Genomic DNA, 20,721 nt, shown 5'->3' with positions numbered 1-20,721 from the left:
GTCCTTATCTGCATCGCACCACATTCTTGCAACTTGCGGCTCTCCAGATGTTCATGGACTACAATTCCCATCAGCCCCTGCCAGCATGGCCAATTGGCCATGCTGACAGGGGCTGATGGGAATTGTAGTCCATGAACATCTGGAGAGCCGCAGGTTGCAGACCCGTTCTAGCTGCATATATCCAGGCTGCCTATCCCAATTTTCAGCAACTCCTCTGAATCAAACCTCTGAGAGTGGCATGAAATATTGATGGCAAAAGCAACTCTTACGACTTCTGATAAATGACTCACAATCTCACAAAGGCAATTAAAAATGGGTGATTTTTTGTTTTGTTTTGCACTAATGCAGGTGCTGATACTGTCACATCTACTTCAAAGACGAATTCTTTGGGGCAGATGCCAATACTAATATATTAGAAGTTGTTCTATGTAGATTATGGCTAAATGCTTCGTGCTGTATTTTGTAGAATTTTCTCGGTCTTACTTCAGGACTCTGGTGTGTATAATCAGCTGCCTTTGTGAGACGCTCCGTTTTGATTTATTCCTGTTTTGTGTTCATGTCTGTGTGGGTTCATTTTTGTTTTATCTGGAAAACTTTGATGCTTTTGGGGAACAAATATCTCCTCTCCTCAGAGCAGACCTGGGCAGAGACTCCCAACAATAGGGTGTTGTGGGTTTTCCGGGTTGTATAGCGTTTTCTCCTGACGTTTCGCCTGCATCTGTGTCCAGGAGAAAATGCTACTGGACACACGGCCATACAACCCGGAAAACCCACAATATCCTAGTGATTCCGGCCGCGAAAGCCTTCGACAATACACTCCCAACAACGTTTGGAGAATTGAAGCCATAAGGAGCAGTCAGTTTCAGTGAGCAAATGGCACAGAGAGATGTCTCCTCCTTCCCTTTTTACCCCTTGTCTCTTCCAAACGGCTCTCTCTCCAAACGGTTCCTTTCCCCATATAGAAGATCACTTTTTTTTCTCTTCATGAGCGAAAAATGCGCTTGGGAGGGTCATGAATTCAAGCACAACAAAATGGCCGAAAGAGAAAGGGTCAAATAGCCCCTTCGCTGCTGCTTTGGTGATTACAGCCACCAGGTCCTTCTTTTCAATAACACAATTATTTTTTTAAAAAAAAATGGGTGACTCTTTATAGGTCTCTTGCTTGGCCTTTATTTATGTCGGTGGCCTCATCCTGATTCCATTTCTTGCTGTGTCACAGTGACCTGAATCCTGCCAGCTGGCTGTGAGTCTGATAAGGAAGATATTTCATGGCGGTTGGTCGAAGCGATGCAGGAAGCGCGAAACTTTGAAAAACAAAAAATAATTTCCTCAGGTCCCCTCGGAGGATCGGCGGGCCCAGGGCTCTCTCTTCCCCTCCTCGCTTCCTCCTTTGTTTGAATTCAGCGCATTCTCTCCCCACACAGCTCAGCCATTCTTTGCCGGTGACTTTTTCCATCAATGGTTTATACTGATGATAAATCACTCGGCTGGGCTCTAAGTGCTCGGATACTTACTTGCACACAAAAATACATATGAATCACCGCTGAAAGGCAGCTATTGTGAGCGCAAAATGCAGCCACTGCACAAAAGAGAATGCCGCCGCTTCCCGTCTTGGACTGTCGCAAACAAGGCTTTCAAAAGGGCCACGGTGCCGCAGGTCCCGTTCCACATGTGTTATCTGAGGACAGAGAGAGTTGTTTTTTTAACACGGTGAACAATCAGTAGAGAAATCATAAAGAGGACTAGAGTTGCGCCAGTGGGGTTATGGGGAAACTGAACGGCTCTGTGTCTGTGGGCTGAAGACCCCGACGGAGGGTGCGTAGCCCCAGCCTCAAGATTGCAGGCCCCATGGAGGTACTGTGGTTCCATGCGTACAGATCAAAGGCTCCATGCACCATGCATCTGTTCCCAGAAATTACTTGTTTTTATTTCTTTAAAACGTTTATTAGCTGCCTTTCTACCTCGCAAAAGGTCGCTTACCATCTTTTTAAAAAAAATTATTAAAACCACATAAAAGACCACCATTTAAATTTTTCAGTAGGACTGCTCACCAATGAAAACTGAATTGGCCAAATACAGTCCTGAATAAAACTGCCTTCATCTGCCTTCTTGATATTGGCACAAAGGGGGCCAGGAGCACCTCTACAGGAAGGTCCTTCGGTGACTGTGAGGCTACCACTGAAAAGACCCAGCAAACATGATCTTGGATCAACGGGACAGAATCAAACCCTGTTCTCCAGATTAGAGTGCACCTGCTCTTAAGCACTACACCACTGCTGATCAGTTGATGGATTCAGGATACAACATGGAGCATACTCAGAGGAACGCCTCAGCCTATTCCAACTCTGGGCTGAACTACATGTTATACATCCCCCAGGGAGTTGACCCACGGTCTTGTGGAGAAGCGTCTTCTGAGGCTGTCCGCTTCTAGAGTCTGTGAAACCTCAAACCTCACACTATGATTTGTAGTCCTTTAGAGAGGCACCCTTCTGGCCCAATTGTAGAAACAGAATGAGCCCCCACCTGGGCAAATAACCCCCCCCCCCCCCCCCCCGGGGCATTTCATGCTTGGAGAAGTCCCATACCACAGAACCAGACAGGTTTTTAGGCAGTGGGAAAGTGCAGAAAGTCAGCAAATGTCTCTCCCCGCAATCCAGGACTGTCCCAGGACACGATAAAACCTCAAGTATAATTAGGCCCTTAAGTTCAGCCCCCGACAACTAGCCAAGGGTAGGATGATACAGGGAAAATAGTTGTGGAAGGCCTCATCACCCCTGGGGAATTTGGGCTATTTCTTCCCATCTCTGCCATCCCCACAGGCTCTTGTCCCTTCCAAATAGATCTGATCTCACCATGTGGGTTATCTTCTGGTTTGTCTACTATAATGTGCTCTGTGTGGGGCCCTTGAAGACAACCCCAAAACATCGACCAATGCCCACGACAGCCTCCTCTTTTGTTGTTGCGGAGAAGAAGAAGAAGAAGAAGAAGAAGAAGAAGAAGAAGAAGAAAGAAGAAGAAGAAGAAGAAGAAGAAGAAGAAGAAGAAGAAGAAGAAGAAGAAGAAGAAGAAGAAGAAGAAGAAGAAGAAGAGGAGGAGGAGGAGGAGGAGGAGGAGGAGGAGGAGGAGTTTGGATTTATATTCCCCCCTTTCTCTCCTGCAGGAGACTCAAAGGGGCTGACAATCTCCTTGCCCTTCCCCCTCACAACAAACACCCTGTGAGGTGGGTGGGGCTGAGAGAGCTCCGAGAAGCTGTGACTAGCCCAAGGTCACCCAGCTGGCGTGTGTGGGAGTGCACAGGCTAATCTGAATTCCCCAGATAAGCCTCCACAGCTCAGGCGGCAGAGCGGGGAATCAAACCTGGTTCCTCCAGATTAGATACACGAGCTCTTAACCTCTTACGCCACTGCTGCTCCTAAAGGGACAAGAATGCACTGAGTCCTTTTCAAGTCAACTTGCTGGGTTACCAACCACTCGGTCAGGTTCAGTTCCAAAGACATTCAGGGTCCCGACCTTGTTTACTCAATGGACCGTTGTGCCCTCAAATGAACCCACTCCCCAGCTAAGAACCGGCCAACCAGTACTATTGGCGAGGGTAAAAAGTGGGCAGAATAAGAGCTGTCTTTGTTGTGACTCCAGCCCTTTGGCATTCTCTGGCAGAGGAAGTTAGACAGGCCAATTCACTTTTCAGCTGCAGCAAGGAACACGAGACATCCCTCTCCAAATGGCTTTTTCACTGGGGGGCTCCCCTCCCCGTGCTGAGAGGCTGTTTCCCTGGACTGGAGGTGGCTTTCCTTTATTGCATCTTCTGCGGCTAGATCGTATTGCCAAACGTCTTGTGCGCTGCTTTTGAACTATCATTTCCGCAAACTGCCCTGGATGCAGAAGAAGCCGTGGGGAAATGGGCACGAGGGGAAAGGAGAGACCGACAACCTTATCACACTTCCAAGGGGAGCTGGGTCCTTGTCGGGTCCTTCAGCGTGATGGGAGCAGCGCAACGTCCCCCAGCTCGCCATCTGAAAAGGCCTCTCGGCCGGTAGGAAGTGATCCCAGACGTCACCATAATGGAAAGCTCTGGGGGAGAGGGGGAGATGAGACTCAGCAAAACTTTGGTGTGATCAGCTGTCAAGAGCAGCACTGCTTCCAACAGAAGGAGACCTCAGAGCACAGCAGTATCTACAGCCGTGGTGGCGAACCTTTGGCACTCCAGATGTTATGGACTACAATTCCCATCAGCCCCTGCCAGCATGGCCAATTGGCCATGATATCGGCTACAGATGGCTACTGACTCTGTGTGTATGTGTGTGTGTGAGAGAGAGGGCGGGGCAGCAAGACACAGTCCAGTCGAGTTTTCAAGGCAAGAGGTGGTTTGCCACAGTTTGCCTCGGTGGGGTGCCCCGGACTCCCTTGGTGGTCTCCCATCCAAATAGCGAGCAGGGCTGACTCTGCTTATCTGACAAAATTGAGCTATCCCGGGGCTATCCGGGTCAGGGGGTTTGTTTGAATGAGAACAGGAAAATCAAGTCCCAGATTATTATTATTTAATTATGTTCAATATCACAGCTCCCAGTTCTTTAGGTGGTTCACTACAATTTGAGCCTCACGCAGAGGCTGCTATTATTTTTATTTTTTTTATTATTATTATTATCATCCTCCTCCTCCTCCTCCTCCTCCTCCTCCACCACCACCTCCTCCTCCTGCTGTTTTGGGAGATTTGCATGGTCTGATGCCTCTCTGTGAACAGGCCGAGCCTTGTGATCTTTGCCAGTTGTGGGGGCTGACCTGATGCTGGGTGCCTCCTGTTCACCACAAAAGGGGTGCTGAGGCCTCCAATACGAACCCAACAGGCAGAGTCCCAAATGTACACCCTGAAACTCCTGTCATGGAAACGCCCTTGCCCTGAAACCATATTTTACTTATTTGATTTGCTTTCTTTATGTCTTGCCTCCCTCCGTAGTGGATCCCCAAATCAGCTTACATCATTCTCCTTACCTCAGTTTTGTCCTCACAACTACCCTGTGAGGTAGGTTAGCTTGACAGTGCGTGACTGGCCCAAGGTCACCCAGCCAGTTCCCATGCCATGAGTAGGGATTCGAACCTGGCTCTCCCAGATCCTAGTCTAACACTTCAGCTACCACACCCTGCAACCACAGCTCTATCCTGGGAAGAAAAACCAGAAGGGTATTTCGAGATGATATGTAAACTATCCTTATTTCTCTATTGTTTTATTTACTCCTTTTCTGCCCCACCTTTCTCCCCAGTGGGGGCACAAAGCAGTTTACATCATTAGGTTGATTAGGGTAGATGCAAATCTACCCTAATCACTGCAGCCAAGAAAACGTGTTCCCCCCTGTATTTTTCTCTCCCATTTGAACGGGGCCACTTGGCACACTACCTGTATGGCTTAATAAACCCCGTTCAAAGGAGAGCCATAATGCTCGCCAGGTTTAATGTTATGCCTTCTGCCTTGCTGCATGGCAGATTTAACAAGCAAGAAAAGGCTAAACGATTGTGCCCATGTAACGACGGCTCAGTTGAATCTCTGGCCCACCAATTACTACACTGTCTCAGATTCAAGGAAATCAGATCCAAGTATGTGAATCTTACTCCTTTACATTTACCCCATCTCCCCGATTTAATTAGATTACACTACTTGTTGGACAATCCTGATCCTTCTCTCTATATGATAGTGGCAGACTTTCTCCTGGAAATTACCAAACGCCAGTAGATTTCCTTCGACCTGTATTGTATATGCTTTTTAATCCGTTTTTATTATTGTTGTACTGTTGTCTATGCCAATAAAGGCGTGCTTGCTTGAGTTTACATCATTCTTCTCTCCTCCACTTTAGGTAGGGTAAGAATATCAGCCCCCATGAATATACCTCACAAACTACCCTGTGAGGTAGGTTAGCTTGACAGTGCAAGGTCACCCATCTAGCTCCCGACAGGACGAGGATTCGAGCCTGGTTCTCCCAGATTCTAATCTGGCACTCTCACCACTACCTCACCCTGGCTTTATTTATCGGTTGATTTCATTTGTGTCCGCACCTTTCTCCCCTCTTCCAGTTTATCCTCACAACAACCCTACGAAGTCAATTAGGCCGACTGGCTAACCAAAGTTTGCCCAAGGAGCTTTCGTGGCAGAAGTGTGGGTTTGAACCCGGGCCTCCCCAATCCTTGTCTGACTCCGCATCCACTACACTAAACTGGTTGCCATAAGAACATATCAGTTGTTATGAAGCTACGATCCAAACATCCGTTCTCAGGGGAGCGTTGGAAACAGCCTCGTCTCAGCAGCCACAGATATTTCAAAAGAGGGAAATAAATATATAAAGAGTGTGATTCCCTGTAGTTGGGAGACTGCATTTTCCTAGCACAAAAACGTTTGTAGAATCATGGAATCATAGAGTTGAAGAGACCCCCAAGGGCCATCAAGTCCAACCCCCTGCAATGCAATTTTTAGCCCCTGCCATTTTTACTCTAACACACGTCTTTGCTCAATGGGTGGAATTTATGGCCACAGCTCTACTGATCGCCACGAGTCTAGATGACATTCAAGGGCACTGACATAAATTCATGGAGGCTAGAACCATCAAACCATCAGTGAGCTAAGGGAGCCTCCAAATTAAAAGGCAGTCAATCCCAGGGCCAGTAGGCAACAATAGGAGAAAGCCTTCGCCTCCGTGCCCTGTTGTTGGTCCTCCTGAGGAACCAGTTGGCCACTATGTAAGACAGGATGCTGGACTGATCTTTTCTGGTCTGATCTATCATGGCTCTTCTCATGTTCTTATGCAGGCCTCTGGTGGATCATGGATCGCTGGCCTGATCCAGCAAGGCCCTTTCAAAGCAAAAATGTGATCTCCAGAATAAAAGCCAAGTTAAAGGAAGTCTAGAATTTGTGCATCACAGCACAGGATGGCGGGGAGAATTGCCTGCCAGGTACTACACCGTTCTGAGGGGAGTAAAACAGTTGGTGACTCTCCTTGGATCGTTTGCTAAAGATGGGCAGGCAGGCAGGCAGGCAGGCTGACAATCTCCTTTCCCTTCCCCTCCACCCAGCTAGCATGGGTTGGAGCGCACCAGTTAATCTGGTTCCCCAGATAAGCCTCCACAGCTCAAGTGGCAGAGCGGGGGAATTAACCCCGGTGCTCCAGATTAGAGTGCACCTGCTCTTAACCACAACACCAAACCTACCCAACGTCACCCGCAATGTTTCCTCGGAAACTTTACTTTCAGGGAGCACTTACTCCCAGGGAAAAGGCACATGGGATTGCAGCCAGAAGGGATCCTCCCCCTCCCCAGTTGAATCAGGCTTCAGCCCCCAAAACCTTCCTCTCCCTCGAAGTTCCCCCATTCCCAAAAGCAGGACGTGCCCTTCCTAGTCTGTTTGGGAACTTTGCAGACCAAGTGGGGTGGGGGGAAGCAGGGCAAGCAAAAGGAAAGGAAAGATAATAAAGCCCCCTGCATGCCTGCAGCTCCCCCCCCCCCTGGAAGAGGGGGGTTTCGGCGGGGGGGAGAGAGATGGAAGAACTCTGATCCCTGTACCTGGATCTTGGGGGTGGCGGCTCTCCCTTCAATCTTTTGTGGCTCTCACTTCAATCTTTCCAAGGGGAACTGGATTGTTTTAATTAGGGGAGACAAAGCAGGGTAGAATTCCCCTACACACACACACACACACAGGTGTCTCCATGCACGTTTAACCCTTTGGACAGCAAGGACCAATTTTTTAAAAATATGTAATATTTTCATATATTAATATATTTAATAATATTTGCTCAAGTTAAATTTATCCGAGTAACACAGTGTGTGTGTGGGGGGGAGGGGGCGTATCACAGAAAAAGGCCGCCGATATGAACTGCCAGCCCCCCTCCCTCATCTTTAGGCCTGTCCAAAAAAAAAAAAACTTTTCTCACTTCAGCTACAGGTGTTTGGAAAGGGGGGTGGGGAGTCATGGACAAGGAAATCAGTGAGTGAGACTCTCTAATAAGATGCCATCTCTCTTCCAAACACCTCTCGGGTCCAAACTGTTTGGGAGATAAAAAAAAATAGGGTTTATCTGCTCCCCTCCCAACTTTCAAAACAAAAGACTGGCTCGGGTTGAGAGGGGCATTCCGCACCACCACCCCAAATCTACTTTATCTCTTTTTGCTCCGTCTTTGCAGATTACATCCAAGATTCTCCGGTCTCTCTCCCCCCCCCCCCCTTTTAAGTTTTATCAAATGTTTGCGATTTTTATCAAGGTTCCCAAATCAGCCTTTGGTTTGAGAAAGCCCGGCCGTGCAAAGCGAGCCAAGGATAACACAGGGGCAGGGAAAAGAAATTAAAAACAACCCCCCCCCCAAAAAAACCCCTAAAACGTCCATCATTCTGACAGACGCGCATCTTCAAAGCTAGAAGGCTGGTCGGGACAGCGCCGCCTAGCGGTGGTCAGCCGCCAGAAATCCGCCCAGGGGCGACCCAGCAGACAAAAGCGGGGGAAGGGGGGGGGGTCAAACGCCTTTGGGGTGGGGGTGCGCCTCTCGTTGCCACAGGCCCTTTGCGATGTGGAGTATCAAGCAGAATAGTTTGGATTTATAACCCCCCCTTTCTCTCCTGTAAGGAGGTTCAAAGGGGTTTACAATCTCCTTTCCCTTCCCCCCATCATAACAAACGCCCTGTGAGGTGGGTGGGACTGAGAGAGCTCCAAAGAGCTGTGACTAACCCAAGGTCACCCAGCGGGCCAGCTCATTTGTTTCACCAGATAAGCCTCCACAGCTCAAGTGGCAGAGCAGGGAAACAAACCCTGTTCTCCAGATTAGAGTGCACCGGCTCTTAAGCAGGTGTTCTTTGACATAGTCCTGGATCCAATGGAGCGCCCTAAAACCCGCCTGGAACAGTGGGGGGGGGGGCGTTGATTGTGGACTGGGTCGTGGGTGTCCTGGCCACCTTTTGCCAGACAGCTGGGAAGGCTTTGTCCTCCGCCTAGGGGGCTTTGGAAGCCAGCCCCACCGACCGAGTGAGCCCCGGATCTGCCCCCCCCCCCTTCCAGGTTCTGGCTGCGAAGTGCGGTTCCTGCCGGCGTCGGTGCCCGCGACAGCGGCTTTGCTTGCGGGATCGCGGGCCGCAATTCGGGTCCTCCGTCTGGGCGCGCCGTCGGAGGCGATTCTCTGATCTGTCGTGACTTCGTGTCGGGCTCTGTTTCCAGGTCCAGAATCGACCGGGTTTCTTTTGGAGAAATGGATGTTTGACCCGGTTGACATTTTCCCAAGGGACCCCCACCCCCCACCCCCTTGCCAGTGGGCCCCGGGAACCTCGACGTGGAGACGCAATTCGCGTGTCTAGGGCGGGATCCGCCAAATCCACCCAGATTCCTCCAAGTCGACCTTTCCCAGCCAATTATCCCTGAAAAAGTGGTCGGCGGAGATCCCAGTTTCAGGAGGCGACCCCGGTTGGTTAGGAATATCCTTCACGCTGCATGTTGCAAATTGGCACACAAAGCTACACAGCGACCCACACAACCGCCGCCTCTGTTTCGCCGACGGGGGGGGGGGGGGGCAAACGTGAACCGTGGCCGGGAACGCGCGTCTCCCTTCTGGGTTCGGGACCCCCCAAGCCCAGGTCTGAGACCAGGTTCGAGCCGAGTCCGGAAACGGTTTCGGGTTGACAAACGGAACGGGGGACACTCGGCTGCGGCTTCCCGGGTTGCGGGTGGGAGCAGAACACACCCCCCCCTCGGAACCGCCTGCGTCTCTCTCCCCCTCCCCCAACCGGGTTTGGGTTTTATCTGTCCCCCAAACAGACACTTCTTGTGCCAGCATCTGAATCCCGTTCTGCGGGATTCAGGACAAGAGGATTCGAAGCAAGCAAAAGAGGGCGGCGGGGGAGTCCGTCTCGTCTTTAAGGATTGGGTCAGCGGGCGGGGGGACGCCCCCCCCCCCACTTCCCCAGGCAAACCGGCCGCTTTGATGCGCCTCCCCGGCTGCTCCGGAGCTCCGGATCCTCCCTAGACCGAGTCCCCCCCCTGGTTCCGCCACCAGCGCTCCGGCTGGCTCTTTACACCCGAGTAAACCCGCCCGGGACTGGGGGCTCGGAGGACTCACGCGGCTGAGCGGCCCCTCCCAGAAGTACAAAGTCGCCCCGCTGCGGTGCTGCCCTCTGACGCTGAGCCGGAGCTGCACCGGCTCACCCGAATTCGCACCCAACTCCCGGGGCCCCGAAGAAAGCGGCCTTGTGGTGGGGCACGTCTGCCGGCAGCGTCCTTCCCGGCCAGTCTGGGGGTGGGGGTAGACCCAATTTGCCCCAGGGCCTTTCTTGCACAGGAACTCAGAGGGCCTTACTCCCGAGGAGAAGTGCCTGGGATTGGGGCTCGCCCTTCTGAGGGTTCCTTGCGAGGCAGCCCCAGCCCCAATGGGCTCCTCTCCGCCCGCGGAAGCCTCCCATGGGCCTGGGGCAGTGATGGCGAACCTATGGCACGGGTGTCAGAGGTGGCACTCAGAGCCCTCTCTGTGGGCACGTGCAAACAGAGTTCATCATATTCCCCCCCCCCCCCACACACACACACATCTAGGCTGGCCTGGCCCGCTGGGCTCGAATGTTAGCATTAAACCTAAGACCTAGTTTTGGGGAAACGGTGCAGGTAATCCTGTAAATCGCTGTTAAAGCCCACTGATTTTCATGCAAAGAACTAAAGTGCAATCCTTTACCTGGGAGTAAGCTCGGTTGCTGGCAATGGGGCTTGCTTCTGAACAAACCCTCCTAGGGCCGTGATTCATCTGTTAGAAGAGTGGCACGGCTGCTTCAAAGCAAAGCCAACAACTACCACCAAGCTCCTAACCAACCATTTTTTCCTAAACGAAAACCTCAGTATTCGGGTTAAATTGCCGTGTTGGCACTTGGCGATAAATAAGTGGGTTTTGGGTTGCAATTTGGGCACTCGGTCTCGAAAAGGTTCGCCATCACTGGCCTGGGGGCTGCGGAGGGGGAGGGGGCACGGGGGAGAGGGCTCTGGCGTCAGTATCCCTGCGAATAATAGTAACAGCAGTGGTAATAATAATAGCCACCCGCAGGAATACTACGCTGATACATTGCAATGTCCTAGGCCTCTGGGTGACGCTCAAGCTGTAACCAAAGGCCAGCAAACCAGAATGGGCAGCTGTGATATCAAACCAAATAAAATAAATTGTGATCATAATAATAGGGTGGGAGGAGAAGTCGCTACTGGAACACGGCCGGCCCTACAACCCGGAAAACCCACAACCCCCTAGTGATTCCGGCCATAAGCCTTCTACAATAATAATAATATAATAATTTGGCCCATAATACACGGGGCATCACAGTGACCGGAACAAGAAAGTGACCTTCATCGATATAGCAGTGCCGGGTGACAGCAGGGTCATTGGAAAAGAACAGGAGAAGGTCAATCGAGCTTCAGCATCAATGGCACAAACCAGCGGAGGTCCCAGTGGTGATTGGCACTCTGGGCGCCATCCGGAAAACACTTGGGCAGCACTTCAAACATCTTCAAATTGACAAAATTGACATGGGTCAGATTCAGAAGGCATCCGCAGGAATACTAGGCACTAATATAACCTAGGAATGCAGGTTGGCCAGAAATGCTCTCTCTCTTGCTCTTGCTCTTGCTCTCTCTCTCTCTCTCTCTCTCACACACACACACACACACAACATTCTTTTCCCTCCCCCTCTCCTTTACTCTGCAACTTCTGGTTTCTTTCTGAGGAAGTCCTCACAATTATGTGCTGTCCATTTTTAAGACAATGCATTTAAAATAAATACGCAGATACATTACAACTTCCCAGGCCTCTGGGTGAGGTTTGAATTGTAATGAAAGGCCAACAGCCAGCTAAAGAAGTGGCAGTTGTGAAATCAACCAATAATAATAATAATAATAATTGTAATGAAAGGCCAACAGCCAGCTAAAGAAATGGCAGCTGTGAAATCAACCAATAATAATAATAATTGGTGTAATGAAGATGACAGCCAGCTAAGAAGTGGCAGCTGTGAAATCAACCAATAATAATAATAATAATTGTAATGAAAGCCAACAGCCAGCTAAAGAAGTGGCAGCTGTGAAATCAACCAATAATAATAATAATAATTGTAATGAAAGGCCAACAGCCAGCTAAAGAAGTGGCAGCTGTGAAATCAACCAATAATAATAATAATAATTGTAATGAAAGGCCAACAGCCAGCTAAAGAAATGGCAGCTGTGAAATCAACCAATAATAATAATAATTGTAATGAAAGGCCAACAGCCAGCTAAAGAAGTGGCAGCTGTGAAATCAACCAATAATAATAATAATAATTGTAATGAAAGGCCAACAGCCAGCTAAAGAAGTGGCAGCTGTGAAATCAACCAATAATAATAATAATAATTGTAATGAAAGGCCAACAGCCAGCTAAAGAAGTGGCAGCTGTGAAATCAACCAATAATAATAATAATAATTGTCATGAAAGCTAAAGAAGTGGCAGCTGTGACATCAAACAAATTATAATAATATTATATTATTAATATGGCAGGAAGAAGAAGCCCTGGCACCAAAAACTTATTTTTGTGTTTCGATATCTTTACAACTTGATTTTAACTAAAGGGATGGAAAGGCGCAAATAAAAGTCTGTCTAGTCTCATAAAGGCCTGGGACCAGCAAAGCTGTCACACAGAATGACTGACAAATCAAGACGGCCTATGTGTCTGTCGGAGCTTCTTTGCAAGGGCAAATTCCTGCCTGGCCACCGCCTAGCCCTCTAAGAGGACCCAGGCGGTTGGGGGACGTCTCTCACCTCCTGCTCCCCTTTCCTCTTGTCTCCGGTGGGTGCGGGCCCTTCCTCCCACTCCGCATTGACTCCCTCCCGTGGGAATTGCGGAAGAGGGATGGGATATGAAATGAGAGCGGGTGGACGGGAAGCTGGGGTTGGGGGCTGCTGGTCTGGATGGCCGCTGGAGTCCTCCGTGGGGCGGGGCGGGCGGGGCCCCGCTCGGCTTCCCCACAACAGGCTTCTTCTCTGCCCTATCAAACTCTGGGCGACCCTTGGCCGGATCAACTCCGAGCGGCGCTCCAGGGGTTCGGGCCCCGACGGCTTCCAAGGGCGGCTGAAAGCTGAAAGGGGGGACTCGCGGCTCGTCCCCAATTCCGCCCCATCCGCAACCCCCTTAAGCCGTTCGGGGGGGCTCGAGACTGGGGGCGGCCCAAGGCGGTCGGCTTCTTTACGGACAGGGACACGGCCATTCCGCCGAGGCCTCGGGTGGCTCTTCGCCCAATGCGGCGCCCCCCCCGGGAGCTCTACCTTGCGGGGTTGGTCTTCTGCCGCCAGAGAGGACCTCGAAGCGAGCTCGGCCCAACACGGGTGTCCTTCGGAAGTGACAAACACGCGTGTCTCTCCGCAGCCCTGGGTGGAGACTTCGCGGCGGCGGGGGGGGGCGGGGGGGGGAGGTAGCCTGCCAAAAGATCTTGCCAGGTTCAAAAAGCCGGTCAACGCGGCACCCGGTGGAGCCCTTCGCCGACCCCCGACTCTTTCCTGCTGCCGGCCTCGGCTTGAGAAAGCAGCCCAGGGAGACCCCCCCCCCCAATTCCAGACTCGGGATTGCCCCCAAGTTCGGCTCAGTTGCTTTCGGGGAAGGGGGACGGCCGGGTGGGGCCCTGGCAGTGGGCATCTGGCGGCAGGCGCGTTCCGACGGCGGGCTCTGGACACGCGTCCGCTTGTGCGGGAAGAGGAGGATGGCCGTTGAATCTCCAGGGGCCGACGGCTCTTCCCCGGGCAGCCCCGCAGCTAAGGAAAGCCCCTTCCTCATCAGGGTTCGAGACCCGGCAGGGGTGCCCATTATTGGGGTGGGGGGAGGTGGCCTAGACCCGGGAGCTGGAGGGAGGGGGCAAGGTAAGGCCAGCCCCCCCCTCCGATGACAGCCCCAGGCCAGAATCTGCCCCCCAAAAACCTGGGACGGCTTTATTTGCCACACTTACCAAAGACGTCTATGTTAGCCCCCTCCCCAATATACCAACATTCAGGCTGTTTGGGTCTCCCTCCCCCCCTCCCCCCCCCCCGCAACCGACCTTTCTCACTTCGGGGTTTTCCCAGATTGCTTTTTGAGTAGCAAAAAGACTTCGTTCACACTAACCCCCCCCCCCGCCCCCCAAAAAATCCCAAATTCCGTTTACTCCCAAGTAAACACGCGCAACCCCGTCGAATGGCGCCTCCTTCTGAGCCAGGAGGTCCCAAAACTGGGAGGAGAATAACTCAAACCGGATCCGAGGGGGTTTACTTGGAAGTAAGTGCCACTGCGTTCCACTGCCGGGGTTTGCAGCCACCATGCTTTCGTTTCCGAAAGCGACATTTCCAGCGAGCCGGCTCCTCTGGCATTCAGGCAGGCAATTCGGAACCCTACAGAGCTGGGGTCGGTGTAAGCCTTAACACTTCTCTGCAGCTTCACGCCCTTTCTCTCCCGGTATCCCTTCCCGAAGCCTGGTGGCACCATCAGACTTTAGGAGCCAGATGTGGAACCGACAAAACTCTGCTCTCCGAACCGTGTCTCGTCTCCCTTTGAAAGACGCAAGAGACTCCCCCACTTGACCCGCTTTCACAATATTAAAAAAAAATAAAAATTAAAAAGACCATGAAGTTAAAATTTCGCACGTTTCCCTTTCTTGGGGAGGCGGCTGATCCGGTCCCGGCCAGATCCAAAGGAGTCTTTTAGGCCCAGATGTCCCAGGCTCTGCTCCCGAAAATGGAACTTTAAAAAAATCGACCCGCAAGTAGGAAGTTCTCCTCCAGAAGTTGGGGGACGGGGACGGCTGGTGCGCAAAGCTCTCCGCACCTTCGTTCCGTTTTGGAATCAGATTTGCGACAACGACAACAAAATCCCTTCCAAATCCGGGGGATGGTGTCTGACCAATGCTTTCCTGCATGCCAAGGAGAAACCCAACATCACCTTCCTGCCTTTTTCCCGTTTTGGGGGGGGGGCGCTTGGAGGGGGGGACCGTTTCCAAACTTCGCCTAGAATTCCTTTGGCAGAAGGGCGGGTCCCTTCGAAGGGGTTCTTGGAGCTTTGCCTCCATTTCTGAGCCCTGCTCTTAGACGTGTGGGCCCTGCTGCAAACCCCTTCCCATTAACAGGGACATATTATTATTATTATTATTATTATTATTATTATTATTATTATTATTATTTTGATACAAAAACAGTTATACACAGCAAACAAAATCAGTATGCTGGATTTTGTATTACATCACACGTCGGACACTTCCCAAGCATCTATTATTATTATTATTATTATTATTATTATTATTATTATTATTATTATTATTATTATTATTATTATTATTCTCAACCCTGGCCCCTACCTGGTGGAATAAGCTCCCCAGCGCGACCAGGGGACTGTAGCAGTTGCTGTAGTAGGGCCTGTAGGACGGAGTTTTTCCGCCAGGCCATGACCACCCCTGGCCTCCCGTGGGTGCAGTTGGGGGGGGGGGGAGTTGCTTTTGCTGTCATAGTTGTTGTTATTCTTTCTGATTTGTTATGTTTGGTGGTATGATGTCGTCTTCCGCCCTGAGCCCTGTTGGGGAGGACGGGATATCAATATAAAATGCATTAAAAAAAATAAAAATTATTATTAATCAAACCGAATGAAATAGGCCTGAAACGTCCTCGCCTTCTCCTGGTCGCTTTGCAGTCCCCCCTCACACTCACACTCACACTCACACTCACACTCACACCCCAGGCCAGACTCCAGAAGGTGATTCCCAAAGCAAACCAAAAAAACCTTGTCTTTTTCTTTAATACATCAAAGAGAAAGAATGTCAATCTCGCAAAGGGATACACGACGGTCTCTGGGGTTAAAATACAGGGCGCCCCACCGCCGCCGCCTGCCGCCCCGTTTCTTAGGCGGACTTTAAAAAAAATTTACAAAACACCGCAGCCTCCCTGTTTAGAGGACCAAAAAAATAATAATAATAATGCAAAAGGAACTGTCAGAATCGGGGCCCGGCTTTGGGGTTTCCCTCCCCCCCCCCCAGAAGACAGACCACAAAGACCCTTTTTTTTTAATTTGGGCGATGGGGGACGATCTAGGACAATCTTTCATTTAAAAAAATGTGCAATTTGAAAGCTGACAAATTGCAACCTAAAAGGTGCCCCCCCCCTTTCGAAACAAACATGCAAGGCGGGGTTTTTGATTTCCCCCACCCGGGACAGAGACCCTAAAATCAAGCGGGGAACAAATACAATCGTCGCCGTCCGGAAGCCACACGAACAGAGCAGACCTCTCTCTCGCTTGTCTTGTCGCTTTTTTTAAATTCTTTATTGATCGTTCTACAGCGGGGGTTTTTCCACTCGGGGGGCTGTCGGGTTTTTTGTCGTGTGTTTTTTCCCCCTATAAGCCTACCGAGCTGCAGTTTTTTTTAAGTAATGCACTTTTTTAAAAAAAAATCCTTTTTTTTTTTGTAAATTTTTTCAATGGGGTTCATCGTCCGGCTTGAAGCTAACATAAATAAATACAAAAGTGCCCACGAAATCCAGTTCTCTCGAGGCGAACACTTTTCCTTTTATATATAGATATAGATATATATATATATAAAAAACGGTCAGCTTTCGGTTCCCCGGGTGCGTTCGTTTGTCGTCCGTCCCGTCTGGTGGTTGGGGGTTTTTTTGTTGTTGTTGTCGCTTTAAAAAAGAACAAGTTCCGTCCCGCTTTGGTCCAGCCGGCCCGGGAGGCTGCAGGCCCGCCCCAGCCGCCGCCCCCCACTTTGCCCCCCTCCCGCGCTGTGTCCCGGAGGCACTCACTGGTATCCCAGGGCGGAGGCGGTGGTCAGTCTCTGGCCGTAGAGGGCGTAGGGCGAGTAGTAGGGTCCGGAGGCGGCGGCGGGCACGGGCAGGGGTGCGCCGGGGGTGGGCAGGGGGCTCTTGGAGTAGGGGTGGTAGCGGCCGCCCAGGCCCAGGGCGTGGTGGGGGGAGCGCAGGGCCAGCGAGCCCGGGCTGGAGGCGCCGGCGGGGGCGTGCATGTGGCAGGCCATGGCGGCGGCCAGCGAGGAGCCGGAGCCCGGGTAGGCGGCCAGCAGCTTGTCGGTGCCCGGGAAGGCGGTGTGCGTCCGCAGGTGGCTGAGCAGCTCTTCCGACGTGGCGAAGCGCTTGTCGCACGGCCCGCTGGCCGAGACCCAGTTGCAGGCGTGCGGCTGCGGCTCGTTGGGCAGCAGGAAGCCGTAGGGGTAGAGGGCGGCGGGCGCCGAGTGGACGGCGTGCAGGGGCGGCGGCAGCGGCGGCGGCGCCGTCGGGTAGACCAGGGTCGGGTAACCCGCGGCCGCCTTGAGGGCCTGCTCGTGGGCGCAGGAGGCGCTGGCCGCCGCCGCCCCGGCCAGCTGGCTGGCGCAGTGGTAGCTGAGGCAGTAGGGGTCCCGGCACAGGCTGGCCGTCATCACCGACGGCGGGGACGCGCCGGCCAGCGGGCTCGAGCTGGACACGGCCGCCTTGCCGCAGCCCAGCCCGCCCACCATGCTGCCCGGCTTGCTGGGGTCCAGCGCCACGCCGTGCGGCAGAAACTGCGGCGGGTAGCCCGCGTACGCGCCCGCCAGCGCCCCCGGGTAGCTCAGGCCTGCCGGCGGCAGCGGGAACACGCTCTGGCCGGCCTTGTAGGGCGAGACCGGCGCCACCAGGCCCGAGCTCAGCACGGACGAGGAGGACGAGGAGGACGACGACGACGAAGAGGACGACGAGGAGGAAGACGAGCAGCCCGACGACGAGGAGACCGCGCCACCGCCGCACGGCGTCTCCGAGGCGGAGGCCCCCGACGAGGCGCCCGCCAGCAGTCCCTTGGCGCCCTCGTGCCCCTGGCTCAGGTCCGCCAAGCCCAGCCGCCCCGACGACTCCTTGGCGCAGCCGTCGGTCCCCGCCGCGTCCTTCTTGTCGGCCTCGCCGCTGCTCTTGGCGTCCCCGGGCAGGAGTCCCCCAGGCGAGCAGGCCGAGGCGGCGCTGGAGGTGGGGCTGCCTGTCCTTGGCGTGAACGGCTGGCAGGTGGCGCTCGGCACCCGAAAGCCCGTCTTCTCCCCCGCGCCGCCGCCGCCGCCCCCGGCCCCCGAGGAGGCGCCCCCCGCGCCCGACCCCGACGGCTCCTTCTTGTCGCCCAGGCCCGGCTTGGAGTAGGGCTTGAAGCTGGACTTATCCTCCACGCCGATGTCGCTCAGCTTCAGCGGGCCGGACTTGGACGACTCCTTGTCGCCGCTGCCGCTCGAAGCCACCGAGGAGAGCTTGGACGACGGCGACGGGTCCGGCTTGCCGATCTGCGAGCACGTCTGGGCCAGCAGCGCCAAAGGGCTCTTCTTGGCGTCCAGCTGCCGGAGGGAAGAAGAGGAGGAGGAGAGACGGTCAGGAGGCGACCCGGAAACCGCCCCGCGCGCCCCGGCCCCACTGCCTTCCGCGGCTCACGCGTTTCGGTGGGTCCTCGTCCACACGCACAGACCTCGTCCACACGCACAGACCTTTCCCCCACCCCCTCCCCCATCGCAACCGCCTCGCGGTTAGTCAGAAAACCCTAGACTTTTCCTGCATCCCCTCCCGCCCCAACCCCCCCACCCCGCCCAGGCCAGAAAAAGAAGATCCTGCGTGGATCCAGACCCCCAGAACGGCCCAAAAGAGACTGGCAGGACGCCCCGGGCCTCTCCCCCCCCCCACCCGAGAACGACCCCGGCTCCAAAACTCTCCTGGATCCCGGCCAAGCCTAAGCGCTGGGGTGGGGAACTAAGCCGCCGCCCCCCCCCCCCCCAGCCCACAGTCGCCAAATGAAGGTTGGACGCTCTGGGGTGGGGGGGTGGGGGGAGGTTGCGCCCGTAGGAAGCTTGGTTCTCCCCGCATGCAAGAAGCCTCCTCCCGCTTCCGTCCCGCGGCCCGGTCCCCGTGGGCTCTCACCTCGATGGGGCTGACGGGGGTGGAGGGCAGGGGCTGCAGGTATTCCGGGTGCAGGATGTGCCCCGTGCGCGCCGTCAGCATCTTGAGCACCTTGATGGGCAGGCGGTTGGCCTGGCGCAGGGGGTCCGAGGGGGGCACGGCGTGCGCGAAGGGCTGGCCGCCGCCGCTGCTGCTGCTGCCGGCGGCCGGGGGGGTGGCGGCGGGTCCGCTGTGCCAGGCGATCCGGGAGCTGCTCCCGCCTCCTCCTCCTCCTCCTCCTCCTCCCCCCGCGGACTGCTGCTGCTGCTGACTACTTCTTGCGGCAGAGACCCAGGGGGGCGCACTCATGACCCAAAGCCGCGCATGAACGCGGGCGGAGGGGGGGCCGCGCCGGGCGCGCCGCTCGCCAGCCGGAACCCGAGCGCCGGGAGCGCGCCTCGCCTGCCTCGACTCGCGGGCCGCGCGCTTGGAGTGGGGGGGGGGACCCCGCCGCGCGCAAAGGTCGCCCCCGGAGAAGTCCCAAAAGCGATAATCCGCGGTCCGTCCGTCGGCGCAGGGGCTCCGGGGTGGGGTGGGGGGCTGGCGCCGGTTCCGACGGCGGTCCGGGCCGGCTGGGGGGGCTCCGGCCTGCTCTTCCCGGGGCTGGCTGGCTGGCTCGGCCTGCCCGGCTCCTGCTTGCCGCGGCGCTGCCCTCCGCTGCGCTCCGCTGCGATGCGAGCCGCTGCCCTTCCAGGCGGGGATGTGGCCGAGCGCCGCACTTCAAAAGCAGCTGAATTAGCCGGAGATTAAAGCCTTTGCCGCCTTCCAATCAAATGGGACCCCGAGGTGATTGGAGGGTCAAGGGGATGTGACGTCAGCCGGCTTCTTCAGGGGCTTTTCCAAGCTCCCCCCCCTCCCCTGCCGCCGCCGCCGCCGCCGCCGCCGCCTTTCTGTGCGCGCTGCTCTGCCGCTTTCTTCGCCTCCTTCGCCTGCCCGCTGCTGCGCGGCGACGGGGCTGCCGGGCCGGAGCCCCTCCCTCCCTCCTCGGTGGACGGGCCCCGATCTCCCGGTTGGGGTTGAGGGGGGGCGAAGGGGGGGTCGGGGGCCGGTGCGTCTTTTCCCTTTCCTTTTAAGCGACCGATTCTCTCCTTTTTGCCCCAAAGAAAACGAGCCAAGAGAAGCTTTCCTCGGCGGCAACTGTGAGAGCCGTGGGGAGGCTGGCTCGTCCCGGCGGTGCGCACCGTCAAAAACCCGCAACGAAGCAGGGGAGGCGTATCCAGACCCCCCACCCCACCCGCGGATCTTTGGGGGGAGGCCGCTGAATGGGGGGGAAGACCTTCCCGTCGCCTCCGTTTTCTCCTTTTCCCCCGGACCGCGCAACCAAAGAAGACCCCAAAACTCCGCCCGGTCCTCGCCGAGCCCGACTCCGGAGCTCTCCAATCGGAGCCGCCACCGGTACTCAGATCGGGAGGCCTGCGCAGGCCGGATTGGGCCGCGCGCCCGTCACGTGCCCGCCCAGTCGCGCCCCTCCGGCTCCCACCCTCTTCCTCTTTCTTCGCGGGGGGGTGGGGGTGGCGAGAGAAGCCTCCTCCCTCCCCCCCCCTCCTGCATCAGCTGTCAATGCGCCCCGACCGCCATCCATCAGTTATTTGTCAGCCCCTGTCAATCCGGCCTGGATTCATGTCAGGTTGTGTTGCTGATTACGAGCCTGCCGCGACTTGAAGGGAGTCGGGGGGGGGGCGAGGGGGGGGGCGAGAGGCAGGCAGCCCAGGAGGCGGGTGGACGGGCGGGCCGGGCCGGGCGACTTCCCCGCGAGGAGAGCCGCTCGCTGGCTGCCCGCCGGGCCGTCCCTTCCCGGACCGGTGCGCTCGGCAGGACCGC

At 54.9% G+C, this 20,721-nt stretch overlaps 1 protein-coding gene across 4 annotated transcripts; it reads right to left on the bottom strand.

Moving 5' to 3' along the window:
• Nucleotides 1-1,152: 1,152 nt before the first annotated feature.
• ZNF503 (zinc finger protein 503) lies at nucleotides 1,153-20,282 on the bottom strand. 4 transcript variants are annotated; one of them, XM_048503817.1, is made up of 4 exons: nucleotides 18,883-20,282; nucleotides 16,768-18,308; nucleotides 15,330-15,541; nucleotides 1,153-1,678 (listed from the first exon to the last, which is right to left on the bottom strand). In XM_048503817.1, the coding sequence occupies exons 1-4, from the start codon at nucleotides 19,207-19,209 to the stop codon at nucleotides 1,635-1,637; spliced, it is 2,124 nt and encodes a 707-aa protein (XP_048359774.1). In that variant the 5' UTR covers nucleotides 19,210-20,282; the 3' UTR covers nucleotides 1,153-1,634. The 4 variants fall into 4 exon arrangements, with proteins under 4 accessions (XP_048359774.1, XP_048359777.1, XP_048359775.1 ...); XM_048503818.1 differs by lacking the exon at nucleotides 1,153-1,678 and adding an exon at nucleotides 11,472-11,494; XM_048503820.1 differs by lacking the exon at nucleotides 15,330-15,541 and having other exon boundaries at nucleotides 1,541-1,678; nucleotides 18,883-20,281.
• Nucleotides 20,283-20,721: the final 439 nt, after the last annotated feature.

The sequence above is a fragment of the Sphaerodactylus townsendi genome, linkage group LG07 (assembly GCF_021028975.2).
Source record: "Sphaerodactylus townsendi isolate TG3544 linkage group LG07, MPM_Stown_v2.3, whole genome shotgun sequence".
Classification (NCBI taxonomy): domain Eukaryota; kingdom Metazoa; phylum Chordata; class Lepidosauria; order Squamata; family Sphaerodactylidae; genus Sphaerodactylus; species Sphaerodactylus townsendi.
The sequence above is the reverse complement of the archived record's forward strand: the minus strand, read 5'-3'. Positions and strand labels throughout refer to the sequence as shown.